The 19,700-nt window shown below is 37.6% G+C and overlaps 1 protein-coding gene across 1 annotated transcript in view; it reads left to right on the top strand.

The window, feature by feature from the left end:
- The window catches only part of MLLT6 (MLLT6, PHD finger containing), a 101,205-nt gene that overhangs the window by 71,610 nt on the left and 9,895 nt on the right, over positions 1–19,700 (top strand). The window contains exons 9-13 of the mRNA XM_029283061.1: positions 3,031–3,208; positions 4,586–5,185; positions 14,636–14,820; positions 16,029–16,146; positions 17,233–17,299. Coding sequence (XP_029138894.1) covers positions 3,031–3,208; positions 4,586–5,185; positions 14,636–14,820; positions 16,029–16,146; positions 17,233–17,299 — 1,148 coding nt within the window. The remainder of the gene's footprint in view (positions 1–3,030; positions 3,209–4,585; positions 5,186–14,635; positions 14,821–16,028; positions 16,147–17,232; positions 17,300–19,700) is intronic.

A 19,700-nucleotide genomic window follows, 5' to 3' on the forward strand; every position in this document is an offset into this window, starting at 1 on the left:
GGCCCCAGACTCCCCACTCCTCCCCCCCCAATTTAGAGCACACACTTTGAGCCAATGAGATTGTGAGTTTGGCAGTGAGATTCATGGCAGGAAAAAACCTTGTAACAGCAAAGCAGGTTGGAAAACTAAGGCTTCTCATTTAGTTTAAATGGTGAAATTTACAGGCAATTGCAATTGTCAGTCAAGTGACACCCCTGAGAAGAATGGCAAACAGTTTGCTTCCTAAATTGATTGTTATATTTGAACTTTAATTGAAAAGTCTGAGCTTCTTACCAGTAATCTCTGAAAACATCTGGGTCTTTCTCTTTAACTGTTGGCTGTTTGAAAATTTAATGAATTTTCCATTAAAGGTTCATTTTGGAATCACATTTTGGCCCAGCATTAATACATTATTGTTATTTCAGTCATCTTTTGGCATTATGGCCTTTAAAAGGTCTTTGATGTGGTTTCTGAGTTACTTCCACCCCCTACATGTGCCTCCCTGCATTCCTATGACTTTGCATGTATTGTGAATAGCTTCTAATGTACATTAGCAGAGAGGTACTGATAAGGAGGAAATCCTCCTTAGTGTTTCTGTCTGAAAGGGAGTAGTTAATGAGGTCGGATTTTTGAATCAGCCTGATGGATGGACGATGGTGGTTTTTTTTCATTTTGCACTTCTTTGAGGAATTACCATCCTTGTCCCATCCTTGCATTTCTTTCCATCCTATTGGCCTCTGCAATGAGATGAGAAAACTGAAAAAAGCAGATGAGCAGATGAGAAAACTGAAAAAAGATGGTTACAAATCCAACTGAATTTATAAATCAACTCAGTTGATTACAGGTAGTTCTCGATTTACGACCACAAGTTGAAGTCAAAATTTCCATTGCTAAGCAAGACAGTTGTTAAGTGAGTCATTTTACAATCATTTTTTGCCATGATTTGTTAAACAAATCAGTACTAAATGAATTGTGGTTGTTAAGCAATCTGGGTTTCCCCATTGACTTTGCTGGTCATAAGTTCCCTAGGAAGGTTGCAGATGACAATCCCCAGGATGCTGCTGTAAATACATGCCAAGTCGCCAAGCACCCGAAATTTGATCAGGTGACTTCGGGAGATGCAACAACTGTCATAAGTGACATAAGAACTAGTCATAGGTTACTTTTGTCAGTGTCATTGTAACCGTGAACAGTCATTAAACAAATGGTTGTAAGTTATATTCCTGAACAAAAGACAGAACCTTAGGATTTTCATCCCCTGATTTTCATGTACTCATCTGGAATGCATGTTGCACAGAACTGGTTGATTGACATAACAGAGTAAATGCAGTAGGTTTTTATTCAACTAATAATATGGTTGTACACAATTTGTGTATTGTGTAGAGAGCAGAAGGAGAGAGATTGTCTCCTCAAAATGATATCAACCAAGTAAAAGATTATTTCTCATTCTAATGTATAATTGCAATATCTATTGCAGAGCACCTAAGGTGTATTTTTGGCTTCACGATTGGTCTTCCACCTTCCATCTTACTATCATTCATTGCTTCAGTTTCTACTTCTTTTAAAGCTTCTTCTCTGGGTTTTTCCAAACATTTTTGTTTGCTTGGAGGGCTCCAAAACCATCTTTAAATCACCCAATAAATAAGTTTCTCCCAGTTGTACATCACAAAATGTGTGGGGCTAAAATGATCTGGAAAAATGTTATTAAGTATGACCCTTATTCAGTTAGGAAACTTGAATAGGAACTACTGAAATAATCCTGAAAGAATAGTAAAAACAATATTTACATGGTTTATATTGGTTATAACCTCTGGAACAGTAAAATCCTGGTTATGATTTTTTCCCTGGCAATTCTTTATCATATAATTTTACATTTAATTTTACATTGTACACTACATGGATGATTGAGCAGCAGATCAAAAATAAAATAGGGAGAGGAAAGCTTGACTGTTTGAATTTTTGCTTAAAATAAATAAAAAAATGTCCCACAATGACATGGGAACATGGACATAAAATATTAAAAATAAAACATTAATTGCATTACTGTATAGGAATAAAATAATTTAGAAGTTTTGCTTGAGGATACTATATGAGGTACAGGGGAGAACACCTTTATCTTTCAGAGACCAGTTTCAGGGAGGGGGGAAAACAGAAAGGAAAAAAAAGCATGAGACACCATTAATATATAACATGTTGAAAGCAGATTGGAGAATTTATTCTTCCTCTTTTCAGTTTTCCAACCTGCTGGGTGTATTTATGTCCTTGAAGGCAAATTCTGAAAGTATGCTTGACCTATGCTGCTTCTGTGTAATCTTAGGGTTAATGTTAATGTTATTTTATCTGCAGTTGTTATGGTTATATTGCCCAGAGTCAGTTATTGTGAGATCAGCAGCTATATAAATTTGAGAGAAAGAAAAAGAGATTGTTGTACGAGTGCTTTGTTCTCTGGTAAATGGTTATTATAAGACTATGTATTATTAATCCTGTTTAAATTCATCATCTCCGAACTTCACTATGGCATCCTCCAGATTTTTCGGTATTACAACTCTGAAAATTCCTAAATGTTTCTATGGAACAAATTTTATTTTCATGGGAATAAAATCCATGGGTTCAAATGATAAGATTTATTTTTTAAAACCATTTATATAACATACACACATCTCATCAAGGTATTTCTTGGCAACATTCAAAATGGATCTGGAATAGGCACTAGGAATATTTTGCTAAAAGTAAGAGTTACATGACAGTGGGGTGAAAGGCTGAATTCAGATAGTGATGGACTTATTTTAAGTAACGGCTAACATGCCTTTTTCTGGCAAGTCCTCATTTGAGTTTTAAAAATACTCATCCATGGAAGAAAACACAGTTTATTCAGCCATGATCCAGAATGAGAAAACAATTTCTGAGGCTGTCATTTTGGTGATGCAGATCATTGCTGCTTTTTGGGCATTCTGAGCAAATATTTCTAAAATATAAAATATGCTATGCAGTACAGATGTGAAAGAAATCTTCAACACACAACCTCTTAATTTCTCTATTTGTTAATTTCAGCAGAGTTCCACCAGCCACCATGAGAGCAGTAAAGAACCCTCAGAGGTCATCAGATCGGAGGTGAAAGGCAAAAGATCTTCAAGCCACGGCACAAGCCACAAAACCAAGAAGTCTGGAAGTGGGAAAAGCTCAATAGGTTTTGGCTCATCCTCATCCGGTGTAACATTTCCACCAGCAGGTGAAGAAAGAAACAGAAAAGATGGGAAGGGGAGGGGGTGCTGAATTAGCCAGGCTTTACTGAATGGTAGGTGGACAAGTCTTCTGAATGGTAGATAAGTCTTCACTGTTTTACATGACCCTCGGCTCCTCTTAGGGAGTTATTAATTCTCCTCCTGCTTGCATTGACCAGAAGTAAGTCCAAACATTTTTTCCCCATATGTTCTAACTCTTAGATACAAAGTTAGGCTTCAGGGATTGTTGGCAGTCCTAGTAAATTTTCATATGTTCTAATGGATGAAGTAGAGCTGATCAGCAGATAGTCAGATTTCCATATCTTGCATAGTTCTTTCCTGTCCCTAATGGCTAACAGAATCCAGACGGATGATACAAGAAACTGAAACACAACATATATCAATTATGTAATTCAGCTATATTTGATTTTTTCCCATTTCTTTACACAATTAGTCCCTGATTGCCACTCTCCTTTCTTTGACCATTGATAAGTGTGGATCAAGATCCATTACTCTAATTAGTGGTTTTAGGCAAGTGATTATTGCTCTCTCCATATCTACAAAATAAGTGTTATATAAGTAGTAGCAGTAATAGTATCTATAGTACTTAATAGTACCTATTAAGTACCTATAGCCAAGACTTTACACAGTACATATCACAATATATCATATCATATGCAACAAAAATGTAATAGGCACTTAAAGTCCAATTGCTCCTCATGGTAAAGCAAGAATAAGGTAATATTTAACTGACATAGTACATACACTCAGTTTGATACCTTAAAAATGGTTTAGTAAGGCCCACATTAGACATTTCTCACTAATTCCAAACATTTCCTACATCTACTACAAGTAGTCCTTGTTTAGGGATCGGCAACTCAGTTGTTAAGTAAAGCAATCACTAAGTGAAACTGCGATTGTGCTTATGATCTTAATTCAGCTTTCCTTTCTTTATAGATCCACAAAGGTCATATAAAACAAAGATCCAGAGATTACTTTTTCATTATTTTTGTAACAGCAAATGGCTACTAAATGAGGACTACCTATAGGTGCCACAAAATAGTAAAATATGGCCCAAATATATGATTAGATCACTTCAAGATAGAGTTTATTTATTATGAATAATGGAGATAAGGCTCATGAATGCAAATGCATGCAATTACTTCACAAAAGCTAATTTTTAGTTTATAATGGGATGAGGATTTTTGGTAGTTCAAATCTTTTAATTGTAGTTTTGAATCGATTTAATTGTGATCAGCAGGCAGGGAGCTGTTAGCCATCTTTTACTTTATAAAGTACAAGATGAGATATATGTGAGAGCCTCAGCTAGAACATCTCCAGTCGGCTTGCTGTAGATTTCAGGATTCTGCTTGATCCTCTTTCAGGTACGTCATGCAGCTCCTTGCCCTTCTCCCAGGACTTTGTAACCTTTCCGAAGCTTGAGCAGCAGCAGCCTGAGGAAGAGAAATACCACAAACCCCTCTCTTCATCCTCGTCTTCCTCCCACTGCTCTCCACTGTCAGAAGGGCAGAAAAGTGATGTCTTTGAGCAGAAGGTGATCTTTTCAGGTTTTGGCTCCATCATGCGTTTCTCTACCTCGGCTGTGAGTCAGCAGAGGGGACGGGATGCTTCCCCTGTGGACTACAAGACCTCCAACTCGGTTGCTGGCACCCCAAGTGGGAGTGGTGGAGTCAGCAGTGGCAGCAGCCACAAGCGCATGCCATCTCTTAGTGGGGAAGAAGTAGAAGTCCTGAAAGAAAAAAAGCACAAGGCCAATAAGAAAAGCAAGCATGGACCAGGAAGGCCCAAGGGTAGCAAGAACAAAGAAGTGCCAGGTACACAACTGATTGGGACTCCAGCTGTCTCTTCTTTGCCTTTCTCTGGGGGATCCCTGGCCAGCTCCAGCATCAGTGGCTCTTCACGTTCATTCAGTCATGGATCCACCCTTCCAAGCCTCAGCCTAGAATCACCACTTCTGGGATCGGGTAGGTAACATGCTCCTCCTGTGGCCTCTGGCCGGGATGCTACATGTTTTAGTTGATTGAAGTATAGGATTTGTGATTCTGGGAAAATGAGGTAAGAGATGATACAATGATATATTTACTAGGAATTTTTTTCCCTCCAGGTTGACCCTGATTGAGAAACTCTTATTAAAAGCACATACCATAGCAAGATGACTGAGAAATTATATTATGTTAATCCATAATGTGGTTGTTTGGCCTTGGCTCAAGTGTGCCATGTAAACCCAGCTTTTTAATCCTCGATTTGTAGCTTAGATTACTGTATGAATCTAGCAAATAGGGATTTAATCTCAGGGGTGCTCTGTTTCTGCCAGCAAAAAATCATCTTAGTTTTTTAATTGGTTTGTAATTTCCTAAGCCAACACTGCTGTGCTTTCAGTATCACTTTCTGTTCTTGTAACTCCATCACACCTCTAAAACTGAGAGAAGTTATCACTGCTCATTCTAGTGATGTTGCAATCATATATCTCTATTGCCATTGAAGGCTGAAAATAATAGAAAAAAGCAAGTTTATATACACATGCACAGAACAAGAATAATTATCTGTGTCTTATAAATTGTGAAGTGCTGCTTTTCCTTCATCCCTATCTTCAAAATTCCTCAGTTGTATTGGTTATTGTTCGTGTCTATTAATTCATTTATCCTGGACTGTTTGTTTCTAGGCTTATTAATCAGGGCTATCTGCATTTCTTAATGTGAAATGAGTTGTTTGCTAGGCAATCAAATAATTCTAAGATGAATGTAAGCTAATGTCCCCCAAACACAATTACCTTTGTAAAGCAGGTTGAAGGGGAGGAATCTTCTCTGGATGAAGTTTATAGATTCCCCTAGATTTTCACAGTTTGTAGATTCCTCAGTTTCATACAGCTTTTCTTACTTGACAGAGATGTTCAGGAGGAGATGGTAACAGAAGTTAACCAAGTGTACAGTATGCTGTACATTGCCATATCTGCAATGTTCTGCTTGACTTCCCAATACCACATCATATTTGGAGCCATCCACACAGAAAGCAAACAAAGCATTGCCTTAGCCTGTTTTTTTATGAAAGTAAGCTAATATCAAACTATTGGTCCACCACCATGTTTCACAGGTTGGATAATGTTCTTTTGCCAAACACAACATTTTTCATTCAAACCTAAAAGTTCTTCTTTGATGTCAATGGGGCACAGAACTTTCTTCCAATAGTCCTCTGATTTACTCAGAAATCTCCTTTATTCAAGCCATAACACACTTCCGCACACCTTACTGTGAGGGCCAAACTTCAGTATTGAATACATTACCCAGAATTTTGTTTTTAAATAAAACAAGACCTCCCACACTCACACTTGATTATCATCCCATTGATTGAAATACTTGAGTAGTTTCCCATTCAAATGATAATCCTACTTAAAAGGGTTCACAAACTTTTAAGCATCACTGTAGGATAACATCTATTTGTATGTGATGTTATCATTCTTTTAAAGCTTTTTATTGATTGGTTGATATTAATTTTATTTTTATTTTTTAAAAAATAGCTGAGATTCCCTAGAGCCTCGTTTATGCTCCGTTGCCCATTTTCTGTTGCTTTTGTAGAATCTGAGCATACACAACTCATTAGAACGAATGCAGAAGGCAGACAGTAAAATCCAATGCATTCAATTTCTTCTTTTGTCTCAGTGGTCTGGCTGCCAATTAGACCTATATAAAGATTGCAGCCCAGGTGATATGACTGCTGTTAATCTTTTTCAAGCAATGCCTGCTGCTTCTCCAACACCCCTACGTAACTTGAAATAGCATATTTCCTTGACCCTTGAGAAGCTAAAGAAAGCAACATTAAAAAAACCATTAAGGTAATGAACTCACCTGTTCTTGGGATGATTACTTGTGAACTTTGCAAGAAAGGGTTAAGAGTAAAGAACCCCAAGGCTGAGCACGTTATGGCTCGCTTATTTGGCAGCTGCTTTGTCGCTATCTGGCTTGCTCCCAAACACTTCTATTCAGGTCACACAGTAAGTAGAAAGAAGAAAGAAGAAGAAAAAAGGGAAGCGGGAAGAGTTGGACGTTAGCATCTCTCTGGTTTCCTAGTGACTGCAGCCTTTTACTTTTTCTACTTCAAGGCAGGGGAGGAGCCAAGGAAAAGAAGGAGAGAGAATTCAGGATGTAATTATTTTCCAGGGTGGAGCTGTTACAAACCACAAGCCTTCTATAATCTCAGCCTCTGGCAATAGATTTCCACCCACCCACCCACCCTTCTTTTCCCTCCCTCTATTGTGTTCAAAGAAAGAGAGGCTTTTTATGTGTGGTGGGTCCGCCCAACAACCACAGTCCTGATTTTTGACATACATTACGCTGGACTCTGAGTGCAGAACCTTCAAGGAAGACTAGCTCTCGGATGACAGAATCTGTAGGCCAAGGCTTGTTTTTAAACCTATTTTTTGCATGCAGACATTGCATCTGAAGTAGCATCCAAACTTGCACTCTGATTAGACAAATCCTATGAGTATGCCAGGATCCATTTAAATGGAAGTGAAGATAGGGGCTCTTCCGCTTGCCAAATTCGTGTCATCCTCTACTTTTTTTTTTTAATGCCCTATTGGTTTGCTGTGTAGGCAGCCGCCAACTGTAGGGACAGAATATTAGTGGAGAGTTATTTCAAATCTGTACAGACAGAGAAGGAGGTGTGGAAGGTGCTTAAGAAGAAATGTATCTCAATCTCAGTTAAGATATCTGAACCAGTGGGTTATAATACCTGGGACGGTTGATTGAATCTATAGGCATAATGTGCAAGATAATGTAGTAGAGTAATCTCTTTTCTGTTGTGTAAGTAATGTAGTAAGAATGTAGGAAATTGGGTTCCCTTTCAGCTAGAACATTGGGTTTTTTCCTTCATAAAATTGCTGGGTGGCTCAGTATATAAAGTCATGGTTCTGTATAACAGGTAAGAGACCTGGCTTGATGTGGTGGTTAAGGCATCAAGTTAGAAACAGTGAGACTATAATTTCTAGTCCTGCCTTAGACACAAATTCAATTGGGTGTCCTTGGACTAATGAAGCACATTCTGGTTACACTAATTCACCCTATTTTAGAGGCATACTTCTTTTAGTCAGAAACAACAAAAATTTGTACACAAAATGACAAAAGGATTTTCACAGCAGTGTTTTGCATCACAGATCTCCCAGTCTTATCTATTTTGGGATTTCTGATTGATGCAGTTTTATTCAAAACCATTGGCAAGTTGACATTTTCCTTTTAATTACTGCAGATCGGAAAACTCTTGTGGGTACTCTATACCCTCATGGGTGAATATTCTCATTTTATCCTGGCTCCTGGGCCCAAGAGAGCAATTATTTATCTCTGCCACCCTTGCATAGAGGTTCAGCATCTGTGTTCAAGAATTTTTGTACGTAGGGTTTCTAGAAACAAAATATAAAAAAGAAAAGAATGGTGGCTGTTTCCCCTTGCTGTTATCTCCATGTGCATTTCGTCAACAATTCTGAGTGTAAAGTACAGCTACCATAATTGGGCTGTGCAAATTAAGAGGATTGCAATTGTTGGTAATAAAGAATTAGAATTTTCAGTGCATGTGACTTTCAAAAAATCTGGACAATGGCCAGATATTAGTAAAGAGATGCAGAAAACTCTTTGCTTCCATATACTGGTCACATGGAATTTTGCAGGCCAGAAAGGTAAGCCTGAAAAGGAACTGTCAGATGTCTTTATGTGAGTCAGGCCTGTTGCTGCTTCCCCAACAGGAAATATGTGGTCATATAATCTTCCTATTCTCCTGCTTTCCCTCACTTGTACACCCTGGAATAGGTTTGGTAAGGACAGCATTTAAAGGGTTTGTCTTATGCTCCTGGTATTCAGAAAGTATCCCCCAGTCTCAACTGTGGATCTGTTTCAAACCATTTTGTGAAGAATTTTGGGTGGAAATGCTCATCGGCACAGAAATGGGCTAAGATATTCATCAGGAAGAAGCTCACTGACTTTTGAAAAAATGCACTCCTTAACAGAGTGTGTTGTAATATGTTTTATAAGTTTGATTTTGATTTTGCTACAGTATATTAACACAGGTTTTCTCTGAAAACTACTGATTAGCAGTGTTGGGAAATGTAGCTTGAATAGGTTGCAAATTAAAAATTAAGGAAGTGGTGGCCAAATCTACATTTTTCTTCAAGTAATTTGCTGTCTTTCTATCAGACACATAATTTAGTTAGGCCTCAGGGTTTTTAAGGGTTTTGCATGTAGATGCCTTACAGTTTCAAATTCCCCCTTTTGTCATCATAGATAGCCATTGCCAAGCCTCATTCCAATGGATCTGGACAAGATCTTTTAAAAAATAGGAAAAATTGTCACCAATTGACAAATCTTCTTTTTTGAGAATGTTTCCAAACATTGTGATTCTTACTTTGTTCCATTAATTGCTGCCTCTTGTGTAAGGGTCAGCAGATATCCAAAGAACTTGAGATTCCAACAGGGCAAATCAGGAGACTCAAGCGGAGGCTTCCAAGTCATACAGAACTTTATTTGGCCAATTGAAGTTGTTGGGTGGAACACTGTCCTAAACATTGGCAGTTGTGTTCAGAAGTGCCACACAGTGGTCAGTTAGGCACTTCTATTTATATACAGATAACAACCAATCACAAAGTGACACTTGTTGTCACACAGAATGTTAACCAATCATCTTTCGTTACTTTCCCGCTCTTTCCCCTGTCTCTGGGTCTGTGTACGTGATCTTCCTGCCTTCACAAAATGGCATTCCTAACGCAAGCATAGTGTAAGAAGCAAAATGGCAGTCATTATGCTAATAATAAGAATAACCTTTTGTACAATCCCTATACTTGATACTGCATTTAAACTGGAGGAATTTAATACCAAATAATAATTAGCATATTATGAATAATATATTTTTAATATTCTATCATCTCCAAATTTAACAAGCATTATTTTGCAATTATGCTATTACAACTTTATGAATTAAGTATCACTTCCTTTGTATTGCAGCTGGGAGGCTGAACTTGAGAAGGTAAGATGTCAATTGTACCTCCACTAGCGATTTGCATTGTTTTGATAGCATTACCCAGTCATCATTAAAATTATTTAAAGCATGATATCACTGCTATTACTTTGGCACCATGATGGTTAGATGACTGTAGAAGATGCTACAAGTCACTAGTGGAGAAATGGTTGAGCAGCTTCTATTCACAGCTCATCCGCTTAGGCTCTATTTTAGACCAACTGTATGAATAATTGATAGGTGTGTGGAATAAATGTTTGCTGTCCCAATTAATAGTCAAAGTAGGTTTTAGCTTTAGCTAATTTCCAAAGAACATGTATTCCAGTTTGTTGTCTGCAAGAACAAAATCTGCACATAACCAATTCTTCATTCAGATGTTACTGTCTTCATTGGAGATCACTCCCAAAGAGTAAAGTGGAAAGCACTGTACAATTAAATCTAAGAAATTTTATTATTGCATACTCAACCTTCTGCTAGAGAAAAGGAAATCTTATTTTGGAAGGTATGAAATCAAACTTGGAGTTTCCCGTATATGATTTGAATCTAGTTCAATGCATACCTCAGCCTTTAGCTCTGGAGATAGGAAATTCTTGGTATGGATGTCTGTAAGATGGAGTAAAGGGATAATTGGTACTCATGAATGAACAATAATATTGGATCCTCAACTTTTATAAACTAAAAAGAGCTAGTCCCTATTCTTTCTGTAAGGTACTATTATGCCCATCCAGGGGTTTTTAGCCAATAAAAAAGTAGTTGTAGGTATTTTTCATATATACTCTTTAGTAAAGGGATAACGTTTTTTAAAACTTTATATCTGATTTTTAAAAAATTAAAGAAAGAGAGAGAGAATATTTTGCTAATATTCTCTTTCCTAGGTTTCTTCCTCTTACTGAGCCATCTAAAGCCATCCACACAAAAAAATGGCCAGTACAGTAATCTCTTGTTAATTTTTTTACCTCATTTATTTTTATGAGGAGGATTTGGAGCAACTAAGAAGCAGGGGCGGGGGCAAATATTGCAAGGCCCTCAGAGCATTTTAGCTACAGATGGAGGGGAGGAATTACAGGGACCATAATGAAGGAATCCCTGCCAATGAGCAATTGCTCTCCCTCAGCTCCATAGAAGAGGCTGCAAAATGGTCTTGATCAGATTTCCAAGAACAGGAATTAAGCCAATATCCATATGTACCTAGGATAAACAAAAAAAAAATTTGATTGTGCGTATCTCAAGATACAAAACTCAACTTTTTGTATATAAAGCATGTGATTTGGATCACACCATCGCAATGCACCATTCCATTACTTCTTTTGCCCCCATAAGTGCTTCTGCCGAGAACTAATAGTTCAGCTTCTCAAGATCGGCAGAAACCGCACAGAATCTTAAGGAGATAGAAGAAGAACTCTATAAATTGCATTCCATGGGGGAAGAAAAGCATGGAAGGTCCAACATTTCCTTGATTTGTTATTTGTCTGACCAGGAGAACATCTGTCTCAGAGCATTAACAACTTTTCTTTTTTTCATTAGCCCATCACTGATATCAAATTGTTTTAAAACCTAGACAGTATTCTTGGATTTTAACCATTTAGGCCATAGCTGAGAAGAAATTTTCTTGCTTCTCAGAATTGAAAAAAAACAAAACAGACCTAAGATATCATATCTCAAAGTTAGACATATCTATCCGGATAGCCCTGCTATTCATGCTGCTAAGTAACCAATATTATTGAAATGATAAGTCATTTTCAATTAAAATGCAATCAGATACAGAAAATGCAATTTCAAAGATGAACATGAAATTTCCAGAACATTTGTGAAGTTTACAATTCAAATAATGTAAAAATTGTATTATCTCTATTATTTTTTTTTAAAACAGCTTATGAATAATGTGAAAGTAAAGTGCGCTCCAAATGCCAAATATATATACTTGCTAAAAAAAATAGAAAAAGACAGCCCATATAGATTCCATTGCTATAGAATGTTCACCATTTTTCCAAGATGAAGGGAAAGCCTTTTAACTCAGAGACACATTGTGTGCTTTTCATGCAAAAAGTTTATTCCTGACATCTCCAGGTGGGACTGGGAAAAACTCCAGTTTGAAATCCTGGAGAGTTGCAGATCGATGGAGAGACTGGTTTGACTTTGCTGTAAGGCAGCATCCTATGTAGGTAGTTCTCGACCTACGACAATTGAGCTCAGAATTTCTGTTATTAAGTGAGACAGTTGTTAAATGAGTTTTTCCCCCATTTTATGACCTTTCTTGCCATGGTTGTTAAATCGCTGCAGTTGTTAAGATAGGAACATTGTTGTTAAGTGAATCTGGCTTCCCCATTGACTTTGCTTGTCAAAGGTCCCAAAGGTTGATCGTGTAATCCCAGGACAATGCAGCTGTCGTAAATATGAACCAATTTCCAAGCATCCAGATTTTGATCATGGGGATGCTACAGTGGTCATAAGTGTCAAAAATGGACATAAGTCACTTTTTTCAATGCCATTGTAACTTCGAATGGTCACCAAATGAATTGTAAGTTGAGGACTACCTGTATTCTAATTTTAAAACATGGGATCCTCTTGCTGATAAACCAGGTGAAGCCAAAAGGTGAAGTCATCAGAACAGCATTGCTTTGTCATGGAACGGTATTCAGCAACAAAGCCCACACAAGAGAAAATAGGCAGGATTGTGGTGATATGCATTGTGTGTGCAAATAATAATCATATCCTATACTGCAATTTTTCCTTTCTTTGGGAAAACTACCTAGAGATGCTCATCATTCTTAGTGATATCTTGGGTGGTCAATCAGTACTATATGCACCTTGTTTTTGATTCATACTTGCAGAATAATTTTGTTTGGATCTTAATCAAAGAGACAGCTTAGCTCATTAAGAATGATAAAAGCAAGAGTGCTTCTAATCACCCTCAAGACTATATACCTTATTTGGTCTTTGATATGGTTAAGAGTTATAATTTGTGGTAATGATGTCATGAGTACTATTCTAAGTGTCAGTTTGTTAACTTAAGGAATAAGTGGAGATCATATGACTTTTCCATCCCATTGCTCCTGATCAATACCATGAGCATGATCACTTTTAGAGTTGCTAATGTTTTTCAGCAATATCTGAAAAAACAATATGATCCTAAATCCTGGTAATATATATCTACTTTTTATCCAAATAGTTCCCAAAACACTTTATCATTGTAGAGGGTCAATCACGACCCTCAAGCTTATTTGCTAAAAGACATAATACCTAAAAAAAAAATGTGAAGGGACAGTGAAGAAAAGGGTTTGTACATCAAAATCCAAATCACAAAGTTCTTGAGAGCTAAGAATGACAGTAGCATATTTTTTATATTTATATAGAGTAATGCTACATAGGGCAATACAATTTTGTTCTCAGGTCCAAAACACACAATAAACCAACTGGAACATTGGGGATGGCTGATAGATTAATAACACATCCCACCTCCCCTCCTTCTCATCCAATTCTCTCCTCCCTCCCCATCTTTTTAGAGCTTAGTAACTGGATTTTTATAGTATTTTATTTAAATGATGATGATGATGATGATGATGAGATGATGATGATAAAGTTGGAAGGGACCTTGGAGGTCATCTAGTCTAACCCTCTGCTCAGGCAGGAAACCCTATACCATTTCAGACAAATAGCTTGACTCCCTCTTCTTTGTGGCAGCCCCTGAGATATTGGAACACTGCTATCATGTCCCCCCTCGTCCTTCTCTTCATTAAACTAGACATACCCAATTCCAGCAACCGTTCCTTATATGTTTTAGCCTCCAGTCCTCTGATCATCTTTGATGCTCTTCTCTGTACTCTTTCTAGAATCTCAACATCTTTTTTACATCATGATGACCAAAACTGAATGCAGTTGGCCTTACCAAGGCATTGTAAAGTGGTATTAACACTTCACGTAATCTTGATTCTATCCCTCTGTTAATGCAGCCTAGCACTGTGTTGGCTTTTTTGGCAGCTGCAGCACACTGCTGGCTCATATTTAAGTGATTGTCCACTAGGACTCCGAGATCTAGGTTTTGTACAGTTTTTTTTTAATATTGTAATCCACCCAGAATTAGCCCATGGTAAGATGGGTGGCAATATATTTTACAAACAAATGAACAAGTAAATAAGGAAATATGAAATAATTATACCTTGAAAGAGTCTAATCTCAGCTGATCATATTCTAGAAACTGGGAATAACATTGGCAGGCCCTGATGGAATTGTTTCACAAAGGTGATGGAGTAAAGCAAAGATGTAGTCCCTCCAGACAGAAAGAAGGAAGGAAAATGAAACAACATCTCCAGGCCAATTCTTAACAGATGGGGGGGGGGGGGTTTGTTTGGTTTTTTTTTTGTTTCTTGGTGTTTCTTGATGGTTTTGTCTCAAGCCCGACATTAATATTTTTCATACAGGGATCTATACCAGTAACAAGGATCCCATTTCTCATGGGGGCGGGATGCTGAGGACCGTGTGCAGCACTCCCCTCTCCTCTAATCTTCTGGCTCACCAAGGCACCTCATCACTCCCCCAGCTCACCCGCTCACCTTTTGCTGGCACCATCCCATCTTCCTCCTCTTCCTCCGTCTCTACTACCCAGGTAAGGTCTTTAAACATCAGTCACTAATCATTTATGACATGTCTTAGGACTGAAGAGAGGCTTCATCTTTTCTCAAATTACTCATAATTTGAGAATTACTCATAAGACCACCCTACTTTTTCAGTGATAATGTATTTGTATATGTTTATTAAAAAATATGAAACAGAAAGTAACCATGCATAACTGATGAACTGTGTTTGTGTTTTATTAATAAAAAATAGATCATGAATGCTTCTCTTAAACTAGGAATGATCAAGCTTTTCAGATTTGAGGGCTGCATCTCTTTCACTTACGTGGGTCTGGCGGGGGTGACGGAATATTATTATTGAAGGGTATCCATACATATATGCTGAGTTAGTTTGGGGTAATAGTTGTGGTGCTAGGGTTAGAAGCTAGAAGACTTTGAGTCCTAATCGTCCCAGAGGCACAGAAGCCAGCTGGAAACTTCAGGGGTAAACCAGCTCACAGGATTGAGGTGGAACCCTTATGTACACTTGTAAAAAACAAATATAGGATATAAATCTAGTAATTAAATAATCAATTGTTTACCGAGCACGTCCTCCAGTGTCTACCAGCACCAATCCCACAAAATTCAATGACAGTTTTTAAATTATACCACTAAACAAAGGTATTATCTTAGCAAGTTTAAAAAAAGAGGCTATTCAGGTAGATTGTTTCAGGTGTTTGTTATTCTGTTGAATCAACTCTTTTTGCCAGTGGCAGGTTTCAAGCATAGGTTCCTAGCATTGTGTCACCTTCTAATGAAACATAAAGCAATATATGCATGTGATTATTCTTTGAAATGACTATCCTCCTCCTCCTTCAGTGATATAATCCAGACAATCCAGGGTGTGCTAGAGCTATTGCTTTTGGCTTTGCATTTACTAGCATACATTTATTTGTACACATTTACTCCAGACAAAGGATGGGCAGAGCCAAGTTTCGTCCCACATTTTTGGCTGAAAAGAAACCCAAAATCATTTAAATAAACATTCATTTTAAAACAAAGTGAGCTTGTGTCCCTTAAGTAAAATGAAACTAATGTTTTGGATCCTTTCCAGGCAATGTATCAACTGGCTGCTTCTCCACTAAGAGATAATCCTTTCAGCATTATGAAGGACTTTTGGAAAAGCAGGAGAGAAGACACTATTCTTAAAACAAAATGATTGAGTTTTTCTTCTCTTCTTCGTCTTTTTCCATTTTCACAGGTCTTCTCACTGGCAGGATCCACGTTTAGCCTCCCTTCCTCACACATTTTTGGAAGTCCCCTCACCTCTGGACTATCATTAAATCCTTTGCTCAACCAATCTGAAAACAACAGAACAGGTACAGAAATTTAAAAAAAAAAGTTATATGCAAGCATGGATCTCTTTAGAAAATGGCCTTCCAAAAATCAGCTCTATTTACATATTTACTTCTCTTTCCTGCTTCTGAGAAGATCCTGAGATCTTTCCATGTGTCAAAGCAAAGGCAGTTTGGGAGTGAGGGGCAAGACAAATTTATTCTCTATTGAAAAACACATACTTTACAAAGAACAAGTTCTCTGGCAACTCAGTGCAGCACACGGCAAACAACCTGATGTCCCCCAGATATATATATTTTAATATACAGCTCAAAACTACCATAGTAGCCAAGTGTCAGAAACATGACCTGAGGCTCCTATGAAAGTCAATCCAGCAGGCCATGCTCAAGTGCCAGGAAAATGAGACATGTTGCAGATTGACAGTGGTTGCACACGCCTGCCCTCTGCTGGCACATGAAACCAACAGCATCCCTTGAAACCTTGGTAGAGGCAAGCCTAGAGAGGTACACAATAAAACTGAGCTTTATAGGAAGAAGATTTCCATTTTAAAGCAGTATAAGCATAGTAATAGTGTAAAATACTAATTACATAAATATTATATATTCCTATGTAAATAAAGCTTGGAAAGAGGGAGATTTGGGGAAATAAGATTTGTGGAGAGACACTTCCTGGAGCCATAATTTGACATATTCAGGTTATACAATCTTAAATTTTGTGGGATGCAGAGGTAAACACAATCAGGTAGCTCCTAAGGACTGTTCCTTGACATTTGCCAACAGTAGCCAGTGCTATATGGCCATATTATTCCTCTACCTCATTGCTTGTTCAGCTATCCTTTCTAAGGACATGTGACATAAGATGTCATCAGTCTTGTGTTTTTCCTCTGGCAAGATGTACTGAAGGAATCAGAAAAAAGGCAGATGAATGATAGGACATGCTTGACCATGCTGGCTGAAAATTATGAAAGTTGAAGTCCAATACATCTAGAGGGCACTTACAAAAGTATACTTACAAAAATATAAATCTTTTGTAAGAACTGGAAAGAGGGAAGGGGGTACAGTTGTCTAAGTTGAAACAAAAAAAATCACTCCTTGTCTTTCCACTTCCAGAACCAGATTTGGAAGACTGCAATTTTGCCTGCCGAGGGTCATCACCCCAAGAAAGTCTTTCTTCCATGTAAGTTTATTTTACCAAAAGTGTATGTGGAAGGCAGTAATGGAATGTCAAGGATAGGATGAGATCAGAAAGAGGGCTGTTTCACCTAATAGACTAGAGAGCAGAGAAAGCAATATCAGTTTACTTTAAAAAAAACTGTTTTCCACATTTCTTCAAACCCTAATTTAGCCATCTGTCCATAGGTGTTGGACTACCAGCCACTTGAATGTTCTTGTTTCTTGCCATAGAAATTTTCCTGACTCTTGTTAGCTTAGAACCTTTCTAAGTTAAATGCTCTTCACCCAACCCAGAATCAGTAAAAAGCAACGAGGAAGCATAAAGCAAAGCATCTGCTGTTGCCATTTTACCAATTCCTTTCCTGCCTGCACTGTATTTGTTCCAAGTCATTCCTGAATGGTGTTGTCTCAATTTATGCATGTACTACTTGCTTGGTAAGTGAAGCAAGATGTTTCATTTTCTCCTCTGACTTTGGTCACCACCCCCATGCAATCATGTTCACCAGCCAGTAGGAAGAACATCCATCAATTAGATTCTGGTTTTCCCCCTTGTATCTAAGCATACTACAAATAACAATCTCTTTATTCTTCCACTTCCCCGTGACATTGCCTTTCTCTTGCCCTCAGCCCGAAAGAGGCTAAAAACGTTTTTAGCTATTGTAAAGTAGTGCTTTTCCTCTTAAACCAGCAGCAATCTATAACAATGGCAAGGTGAGTAAAAAAAAAAAAAAGCTGATGTGTTTCACCAACTATTTTGACGATGGCTTAATCAGAAATATATGACAGTAAAGAGATGTCTTTTTCCCTATAATTCTTAGACTATCCTATTTTTTTTCCTTCCACATTGGGAGCTTTTTGCAGCCCAACTATTAATTGGCAGCTGGGGGAGCAATATAGTAAAGCAGGGAATTTTACCAGGCAGTCCTTCCATATCACCAAATAGTTCACTTGTTTTGACCGCAAGTTTATTGCTCTTTCAAAACTCCAGAAAGAAACTGCTCTGAAAACAAGCCTGCTTAGACCAGAGATAAGCAGGGTGACTTAACTCTCCAGCCTTACCAAACAATACTCCACCTCACCTCATCTCACCTATCAGCTTTGCAGGAAGGTTTTTTTTTAAAAAAATATTTGTATTAGATTTCAGCAAAAGATAAAAGGCAAAAAGACAAAAAAAAAAAACAGGGATTAGGAAAAAAGAGATTAAAGAAAAAGCAAAATCAGAACTTCAAAGAGGGAAAGCAAAACAGGAAAGAAAAAGGGGGCGGAGAAGAATAATTTCCAACTTTTTCAGTAGATACATATATAAAATACATTAACCTCTTATTCTAAAATCAATAATAATAATAGTAAAGTTGGAAGGGACCTTGGAGGTCATCTAGGCCAACCCCCTGCTCAGGCAGGAAACCCTATACCATTTCAGACAAATGGCTGTCCAGTCTCTTCTTAAAAACTTCCAGTGTTGGAGCATTCACCACTTCTGGAGGCAGGCTGTTCCACTGGTTGATTGTTCTAACTGTCAGGAAGTTTCTCCTTAGTTCTAGGTTGCTTCTTTCCTTGATTAGTTTCCATTCGTTGCTTCTTGTCCTGCCTTCAGGTGCTTTGGAGAATAGCTTGACTTCCTCTTCTTTGTGGCAACCCCTGAGATATTGGAACACTGCTATCATAACATTTCTATAGTCATAAACAGTTCTAATCATTGAATCCCAAAATTAAATTTTCATTTCTTTCAGTTTCTAGCAGGAAATCCAACAGTAGTTTCCAAGTGCAAATAAAGTTCAACAAAGTCTTTTCTTTAACCAGAGTAATCGGTTAATTAAAATCTCTTATCCCAGCAATACTATGATTGGCTTATGACTTTCCACCAATTCATAACATTCATATACAATAGTGGGAAAATTACCAAACCCCAGGTTTTAACTTAACTGCGTAAGCAAAATCAGAACACCATTATCAGAGGCAAAGGAGGAAATTGATACAGTCAGATCATAACCCTATCATTAAGCGCTGGGTTTATCGTAAGGATGTGAGATACTAGTATGCTCAACACTTTTGTGGCTTATTTACCAAGCTATGTTCACATTGCTTTCTGTGTACCCAATAACATCTGAACTGCAAGGATGGGGAGAAGATACATCTGAATATTTAGGGGAACTTTGTATTATCTGCAATAGAACAGGAAATATTTCTAATTCTTAATCATTTGAAATAGCAAGTGTTTGATAAGTGCCCCGCTCTTACCTTAAATTATGCTGGTAGAATGAAGAACATTTGGAGGTAATCAAAGGTGAGTTTCCATTGGGATCTTCAATTCAGTTATGGGTTTCAAATTCTTTGCATATAAAAGTTTGTCTTTAGTACTAAGTTACATGTCATGACTCTGAAAGCTTTAGTTAAATCTAAATGGC

Source organism: Protobothrops mucrosquamatus, unplaced genomic scaffold (genome assembly GCF_001527695.2).
Source record: "Protobothrops mucrosquamatus isolate PMUCROS unplaced genomic scaffold, P.Mucros_1.0 scaffold10, whole genome shotgun sequence".
Classification (NCBI taxonomy): Eukaryota; Metazoa; Chordata; class Lepidosauria; order Squamata; family Viperidae; genus Protobothrops; species Protobothrops mucrosquamatus.